General features: G+C 36.7%; 1 protein-coding gene across 1 annotated transcript in view; it reads left to right on the forward strand.

The window, feature by feature from the left end:
* Nucleotides 1–7697, forward strand: part of LOC107656533 (hormonally up-regulated neu tumor-associated kinase homolog A-like) — a 19293-nt gene extending 11596 nt beyond the window's left edge. Inside the window, exons 3-10 of the mRNA XM_016444416.1 lie at nt 1610–1665; nt 2178–2316; nt 2465–2592; nt 3849–3984; nt 4113–4290; nt 5229–5312; nt 5411–5642; nt 6940–7697. Coding sequence (XP_016299902.1) covers nt 1610–1665; nt 2178–2316; nt 2465–2592; nt 3849–3984; nt 4113–4290; nt 5229–5312; nt 5411–5642; nt 6940–7697 — 1711 coding nt within the window. The remainder of the gene's footprint in view (nt 1–1609; nt 1666–2177; nt 2317–2464; nt 2593–3848; nt 3985–4112; nt 4291–5228; nt 5313–5410; nt 5643–6939) is intronic.
* The last annotated feature ends 1350 nt before the right edge of the window (nt 7698–9047 follow it).

A 9047-nucleotide genomic window follows, 5' to 3' on the forward strand; every position in this document is an offset into this window, starting at 1 on the left:
ATTTGCGTTCCCTCGCAAAACTTTTGCGTTCTCTCGCAAAACCAGTTGAGTTCGGACAAACACTTCCTGTTTACTTTACAGATTGTAGTGGTTCATACAGCTCCATACGTTCACAGTGGAGCAGTTCATAGAGTTTTGTTTTGAACTTGGACGAAATAGTCAGTGCATGCTTATCAAGGCACGGTTTTGGGACATTCTAAAACGCTTAATGTAAAACGCTGGATGACTAAATTCAGTACACACCTTATTAATAAAGCATACAGACAAGCAGAATAGCCCTTTAAGCTATTAATAGCACTTTAAGCGTATCCCCCATAGGAAGAAAACGCTTTAATGGACTAAGACAGAGGTATAAAAAGGCCGAATTCGGTATACAGTTTATTAATAAATTAATTATACATGAAAGCAGGTAAGCCCAGAAGAACAGAAGCGTTTTCCTCTCATCGAAAACGCGGCTTAATGAAGACAGTGGTTAAAAAAGACCAGAATTATTAAATATATTTTGCGTACATGCAAACAGATGAGCCCATATGAGCTGAATTGCATAAGCATTTTATTCCCTATAGAAAAGCACGCTTAACGTGGCTTAATATAAGAAGACGGTGATATAAAAAGCCCAAATTTTGTGGTTCTCAAACCTTTTACAATGGCGTAGCCTACCCCCTAGGGCATTTAGCCTAACATTCTTCTGAGTACCCTCACTTAGACCGCAGTCACACATTTTCCATTAAGGGACAATATTTGTCCCTTAATGTCCCCTCCGACACAGTTTTGCGTAGGGCCCCCAGAAATCTAGGATCGGCACTGGCGGTACGTGAGCCCATACGCTTTAAATTAGGTTTTGGCTTGTTTATAGCTATTCTGGGCTTGTCTGCTTTCCTGTGCATAATAGGCTATATTTTATTAATAAACTATGTACCATATTTTGGTTTTATACCGTCTTCGTCCATTAGCCTCCCTTAAGCGTTTTCTATAGCCTAACGGTTTTCTGTGGGAGAGAAAAAGCTTAACGTTGCATTCATGGCTATCTGCTTTACTGATAGTAATGCTATTAATAAGGTTATTAATATTACAATTGTTTTTAGTATTAATAGCATTTATTAATAGCGAATTGTGCCTCCAATGTCACTGTTATAGTACATTAAGCCACATTAAGCATTTTAGAATGCCCCGAAACCGTGCCTATAAACAATGCTGACTGTATGTGAACTTGAGTCCAAGATTAAAATAAAGCTCTATGAACCGCTCCATTGTGAACGTACGAGCTGTATGAACCACTAACTTACAAGCTGTAAACAGGAAGTAAACAGGAAGTGTTTGTCCGAACTCAACTGGTTTTGCTACGGAACGCAAAAATTTTGCTACGGAACGCAAAAGTTTTGCGAGGGAACGCAAAATATCTTTGTGAGAGAACGCAAAAGTTTTGCAAGGGAACGCAATGTTTCTCCAGGGAACGCAAAAAAAAAAAAATCCTCCCACCCCGAATTTTTTTTCCACCAACATGTCCCTTTAGGGGCTCCGTAGTTTAGAGTGTGGTATCAGAATTACCCTACTGTATGTTTTTTTTTTAAACTAACCTCCATCTGTGAATTTTGTGTTTGTTAACTAGGGACTTGAAGATTGAGAACTTCCTGCTGGATGAGTACAACAACATTAAGATAGTAGGTGCGTGTGTCTTGCCGTTTGACCCGTTTTTCATAAATGTACATCCTTTAATCTGAGGAAAGTTTTTGTCAAAGCATTCCTACTGTAATACATCAGTAGCTTGACCTTTGACCTCTGAGAATGACCAACCATTATGGTTACAGTAGTGTAAACAAACGTAAGCACACAGGAGGCACATCTCATTTACAATAAGTCGCTTCGCTTTTATCCAAAGACACTTACAAATGAGGAATATCACAACTCAAGATATGGTCATAATAATCGCTGTGATGTGACTGAATGAGTCAGTTCCATGGTTCTCTGTCTCCATCCTTGTATTCACGTATTTCATTGAAGGCTTCTGAAATCTGTATGATTTGTATATTATTCTTAAAGCCTAATTTAAAAAATGTCTAAGAAAGAAAAAAGCTACTTATAATTAGTCTACATATAGTCTGCTATTTAAAGTTTCTGTATCAGTATAATGTATAATGTATGCATGTACACTAACATATGAGTGTGTTTGTGTGCAGACTTTGGTCTGAGTAACACTCTGAAGGCAGAGTCCCTCTCTCTGGAGCTGCTGAACACTCAGTGTGGCAGTCCTGCTTACGCGGCTCCTGAACTGCTGGCCCACAGGAAATACGGGCCTAAAGTGGATGTGTGGTCTGTGTGAGTACACAAAGTATATGTGGATGTCTTCCATATGTATGTAGTATACATTAACTTTTTTTGTTTGTTTGTTTTAAATGAAGATGGGTTTCTTTTTAATGCTGGCAGTTGATGAAGATTGTGTATGTGTTTCTGTGTGTATGTGTAGGGGTGTGAGCATGTTTGCCATGTTGACTGGCACTCTGCCATTTATGGTGGAGCCCTTCAATATTAAGCAGCTTCATCTGAAAATGGTGAATGGAGAAATCAGTGCGATACCATCAGACATCAGCAAAGGTAAAGTAAACACACATTTCCATTGAATGTTCCATTGACTTTCTAAAGAAGTTTACTTTTTATTGACCTAATAATGTTTATTAGTTTTTTTTAATAATGGTCAAAAACCTAACCCTCACAGAAACATTTTTGCATTTTCATTATAACATTATTTAATATGTTTATTAAGCAGTTTTCTTCATGTGAGCAATATATATATATATATATATATATATATTTACACACATCCAAGTCACAGTAAAGACTATATAATATAATTGTAGAATTTTTATTATATATCATATTTTATATTTTAAATTAATAAATTGTTTTTACTGTATTTTTGATCAAATAAATGTCACCTTGATGACAATAAGAAACTTCTTTCAAAAACAATAAAAGAAATCTTACTGACCCCACACATATTCATATACTTGAAGATTTATTCCTAAAGGTTTCTACATCAAGACGAGATACAGAAAGAGAGCATTAGAAAGAGTGAGAGATAAAAGGTGTGGAGAGCAGTGGTGCATTTCAAAGTGTCTTCTTCTCAATCAGATTGTGAGATCATCTGATTATCATGAATATTAATAACGGAGTATATTCACCAGTCGCAAAAATAGATGCACTACAAACATGATGATGCAAAATGTCTGCTAGTGGAAGAGAACCCAGCCGGGTTTCCCGATTGGGTTGCAGATTACACTAGATCATTACGTAGTATACATTACGTATGGCGAATTACCTCTTGTTTCTCTGAACCAGCACATACATTGTTTATTAAAAAGAACAACATCAAAGTGAAGGAAACATTTAATGGTACAGATGCTCAGTGCTGTGGATAAAGTATGATGGAAATTAATTATCATAGAAGCTTACGGTATGCCATTTTGTTGGCATCCTGAGGCTGCCTGTAATGGCATTCTAAGTGAATGAGTAAATGTGATCGTCACTGTCTGCTGACATAAACACTACCTTCACCTCAGTGCGCACACACACACACACAGCCAGCGCAGTGCCAAACTGGCACTCTGATCTGTGGAGTCTCCCCCCCAGGTTGAGAAGGTGGAACAGGGGAGCAAAGTGCTTCTTAAATCTGATCTGCCCTTCTGTAAGAGAAACCTTGAGAAGTTCAGTCTGGGTCGGACACACACACACATACACTCACTCCTCTGACAAATCAGTGTTGAGATCTTCTCTGTAAGGTTAAAACAGAGTTTTGAGACTCATTTAGCTGTGTCAAGATGTCAGTGTTCTCGTTCTTTATTTCTCTCTAGCGGCTGTACAGTTTGTCTTGTCTCTCCTGGAGCCAGAACCAGCAAAAAGGCCAACAATAAAAGCAGCAATGGAGGATAAATGGTTGAATGAGGGTTATGCCAAAAGACCCCTTCATACTGTCACTCATAAAAACAGGTACCTGTAAAATTAAATCTAATTCTAAGGAACAGGCATAGAGATGCACAAAAAGACACAAACATCTTGAAAAATCAATTCAGCATTTCCTGATATCTGTATAAGTGGGTTCTTTGTTACATTTTTAGGCTGCGTCCTGAGGATCTGAATACAGCTGTGTTAAACTACATGACTGAATCTCTAGGTTACGGTCTATCTGATATCATCCACACTGTCATCAGTAACAAGCCGTCAACCATTTTGTCTTGCTACCATCTACTGCTGAAAAAACTCACCAGGCATCAGAAAGTAGTGAGGACCATGAAGGTAAAATGATACATGCTTGATTTATGCATAAAGTTTTTAATGTTTTCAGAAAAAGTCTCTTATGCTCACCAAGGTTGCATTTATTTGATCAAAAATACAGTAAAAACTGTCATACTGTCAAATGTTATTACAATTTGAAATAACTGTTTTCTGTTTTAAAATAATTTATTTCTGTGATGGCAAAGCTGATTTTTTTCATTACTCCAGTCTTAGGTGGAAACTGTGATGCATGTTTTTTTTTCAGGATTTTTTGATGAATAGAAAATTCAAAAGAACATGTTTTTACTGTCAGTTTTAATCGATTTAATGTGTCTGCTAAATAAAAGGATTGATTTCTTTTAAAAAAAAGGACTTTTACTGACCCCAAACTTTTGAACAGTAGTGTATATCAGTATCACATTGGATATAGGTCAATATTTTTATATTTATATTTAACATTTTTATTTTATATTCAGTTTTTTTCCCAACATAGGTCAATGTCAGCCTATACTGGATATTAAATTTAATATAAAATTTCAAAAATCTTTAAAATACTAATAATGTTAAATGTAATCTTTATCAAATCTCAACATACATAAAGTATAATGTTGTAATGCCTAAATTCGCTTATAGCATTTAAAATGATTAATTTTAGTTTTAGCAACGATTAATTTTAGTTTTTAGCATTTTATTTTTACGTTCACACAATATAATATTGAATTTTAATTTCAAACCATTTATCTGTTTATCTATAATTTACCAGTTTATTAACCATAACATGAAAAAAAAATCCGTATTTTAAAGTTGATGCATCCTTAAATAATCTGTGTGTTTATCAGCATTTCTTTTGTCCTACATCTTGGAGGAGAAAACTGATCACAATACATGCTATGATGCCTTCTAGGTTGGCTAATTGTTAGGTTTTGGATCACTGCTAACATGTCAATGATTGTCCTCAGAGAGAAGAGAACAGTGAATGGAATCTTCTGAACAAGGGCTTGTCAAGAGGGAGAAGCAACGCAAGTGCAAAGAGTCAGCAGCAGGTGAACCGTCCAGCTATACGTCTCTATCCAAGAATTCCATTTTGTGTCTAAAATGATCATGTAAACACAAAACATTTAATAAACGGTTTCTTCACTAGTCTCCTCAGAGTGACGCAGCCAATGAGAGGAGCTCAAGGCAGGCCAGTAAGACCCAGAGGAGCCAGTCACAGGACAGAGATGCCCAGAGTGGCACGAAAAGGACAGCGGAGACCATCAGACCGAAGCAGCCAAGCCTAGTGGACAGAGCAGAGTCCCCCTCCTCCCTGCCCATGGATACAGCTAATGAGATTGCCATACTGGTCGAGACACAAGATGGGCTGATTCCTAAGGGTAATATTAATTTCTTCTATCACTAAGAGAGTGCTGCAATGATGGTGTATTTTTGTAGGCCAACCAGATAATCAATTAACAAACTTTTTCTGAATTTTGAAGCCTAAATACAATTGTCAGAAGTAAAAAGCTGAAGTTAGGCTATAAACAAAATACACCACGATTGTACAACTTCAACATCACCACCACTAAGACAAATCTTTCAGGCTTTTTCATCTTAAAGGGGTCATATGATGCGATTTCAAGTTTTCCTTTCTCTTTGGAGTGTTACAAGCTGTTCGTGAACGAAGCGTTTGAGAGAGGCGGGGCATAGAGGACCTACAATAATGTACAGTATTTGAAAAATAATGTTTTTTGAACATTAAAGCATGTCAACATATTCTGTTACACCAAATACACAAAATAATGATCTTTAAAAAAGCATCATATGACCCCTTTAAAATCTAGAAGTTGGAAAGTTTGAGTGAGTAGATGAGTTTACCTGTTCGGCATAAAGCTGTTTAAGTCCCTGACAACCTCTGTATTGTATTGTATCTATTTAGCAACCTTTTTTCAAGACATTAAAAATTACAATTGGGGTATTACTGATGTATTTATAGAATTAAAATAAAAGAAAGAAAAGAAATCTTCATGTCTTCATGTTCTAGCTAGAGTGGAGGAAATAACCAACCAATGCATTCGTAGAGAGGTTTTTTTTTAAAAGTTGTTAAATACAGCTACACCAGCCAGGAATTCTAGACATGTACTGGATAAGAACGACCTGCTCAAAGCTGCCAGATACAACAAAAAAATGACTGGCACTCAAGATGCACTGAATCCAGTAAAACACATTTAATGTTTGCATAGTCTAATAAAGGAACAAACTTTTTTTGGCTGTTTAAGGAGATTTTTGTTTAGTATAAAATGTGATTTTAACCTACTAGCCTGATACTCATTTAATTACTAATAATTCATAACCTGAATAGGTCCCGTGAAGTAAATTACATTGTGCCCTATCACTTGAACCTGGGCAATCACTTAAGAGCCAGTCACAGAGCTGGTCATCATTAACAAAGCTTATTTATGATGATTTAAAGCATGTTATCGTCCAGTCATCATCAATATTTACATAGTCTAATAGTAGTACATTTATCTCTCACACACATGTCCCGCACTGTCCCACAAAATCACATCTACTGTCCTGTAGCCAAATGGGTCACTCTATTTAGGACCCATACTTTATTAAAACTTTGGTTTAATTAAAAAATTCATACAATGCATACTCAGCTGACAGCATTTGTAACTGTGTATATTTCAGTCTTAACTTTCGGTGAGAAGGAGATGCTTTGTGTCTCACCGCCTAAGTGTTCCTGCAGAGAGGGGAGTGGCACCAAATTCTGTGACTCCGCCCCTTGTGATGCCACTGTAACTATAGACACCTCTAGAGACTCCCAGACAATGAAAACATCAATCAAACCACAAGATCTGAGACCGGCTTACTCTGACAAATATCAAGCACTGGAATATGAACATCAGCCTGATGACAAGTTCGAGAAGTTGCAGACGTTCTACTCTGAGAAAGGGGCTTCTCCCAGAATGGGACAACGCTTTAAGGATGTATTACTGGCCATTGAAGAGAAAACCTTCAATGCTCGCCAACTCAGCGCCATGGAAAGCACAACACAAAGCTCCCCTTTACCTCGACTACGTCACACTGGAACGCTGAAGGAAGCCACACCTAGAAAAGTCACTTGGGTCGGTCTTACGCGCCACACAGCGCCTGACACAGGCTCCTCGCCTTTCTTAGTAAATGGGTCCAAACCGCCATTGTTTCCATCTCACAGACAACAAGCTCTCGTCATTAAAAACCTGAGACATGCAAAGGAGAAGAGGAACACAGGAACGGGAGGGGGAGGAGGGATCGGTATCCCCAGTAATACAGCGAAGAGAAACTCTGTTCAGTTGCGAACAGCTATACAGCGCAGAGTCACGGACCTCAACTTACCAATGCTTCCGTCTGCTTTACTAAACAAATCTGACAAAAAGACAGAAATAGTCCGAATGGATTTCGGGTGACATTTGAGGATCTGAGGCCTTCCCAAAGGGAAAATGCTGGGTTCAATACAAGTCAGGTTCAGTCGACTGCATTTGTGGCATAATGCTGATTACCACAAAACAAATCCTTTTGATTCATCCCTCGTTTAAGGCAAGACACTACAGGCAAAACCATAGTTTTTTATGCACTGGGCAATTTTGCATCCCTAACATGTCAGACTAGTGTAAAGAAAGTATTCAAAATACAGTACAAAAATACAGTGTTTATATTACTACACTCTGTTTGCATCTGTAGATTTCAATGACAATACATATCTTTTTTAAGTTTTGTTTACATTTTATGTATAATGTGCTTTTCTTACACCCAAATCACTACAACAGAGTAAAAAGACAAGTAAAATACAAATAATACAGTATATGATACAAAACAAGACAACATAAAACAAAACAATACCCTAATCAGCAGCTGACACTTAATCATGGCCGTGTTTAAAGGCCATTTTCTCAAAATTTCTCAATTTCAGTACACCCAACAACTTTTCAATTTTATTCCTGTCTATATTCTGAAGGTTTTTGCAGAGAAGTTTGTTCATATATCATCCGCCTGGTTTATATAAAATTGTACAAAAATAACAAATGTACTTTTTTTTCTGGCTTTTGACAATATTTTGTGATTTATGGAGTGATTAAAAAAAAATAGATATCCAAATCCCTCTCTATAAAAATGTTTAACTCTAATATATTAACAAAATGTAACAAGAATTTCGAACATGACTTTATTCAATGTTCAGATTTCTGTTTGAGAAATGTAAAATTAGCACATATTTAATTAGATAGATTATTTGCATTATTTTAAACATAACATTTCATAACAATTTTCTTAAAGTACTGTGATTAATAAACTGGTAATTTCTATAAGTTCAAATCTTTACCTTATTCACCTGTAGTGTTTTGCCCTAAATTCCCTTCCACTGTAAGTGCCTCACTATAATTTATTTGTGGTAATCAACATTATGCCAGTTACTGACAATACGCTATCTGCTTCAGGAAGAAGAATGAGATTCGATATGCTATCATATTTAAATCAACATCTCTTGATCACATTACCTCCCCTCTTGCCCTCCATCCTTTTTCCTACCCTAATCCCTTGGTCCCAGGACAATTTGACTACTCTTGATAGTTACTTCTTAATTGTCTGGTTGGGATTTGACTGACGCCTATTGTAGGTTTTAAGCTGCTATCATGTTTCTCGCTTTCTGAATGAATGCATCTCAATGGCATCACTCAACTATGCCAGTCAGTGCCAAAGGATGAGGATCCATAAGCCAGCTAGTGAGGAATATGGCTAATATAATTGAAGTATTATATTAG

Source organism: Sinocyclocheilus anshuiensis, unplaced genomic scaffold (assembly GCF_001515605.1).
Source record: "Sinocyclocheilus anshuiensis isolate Anshui unplaced genomic scaffold, SAMN03320099.WGS_v1.1 scaffold1639, whole genome shotgun sequence".
Classification (NCBI taxonomy): Eukaryota; Metazoa; Chordata; class Actinopteri; order Cypriniformes; family Cyprinidae; genus Sinocyclocheilus; species Sinocyclocheilus anshuiensis.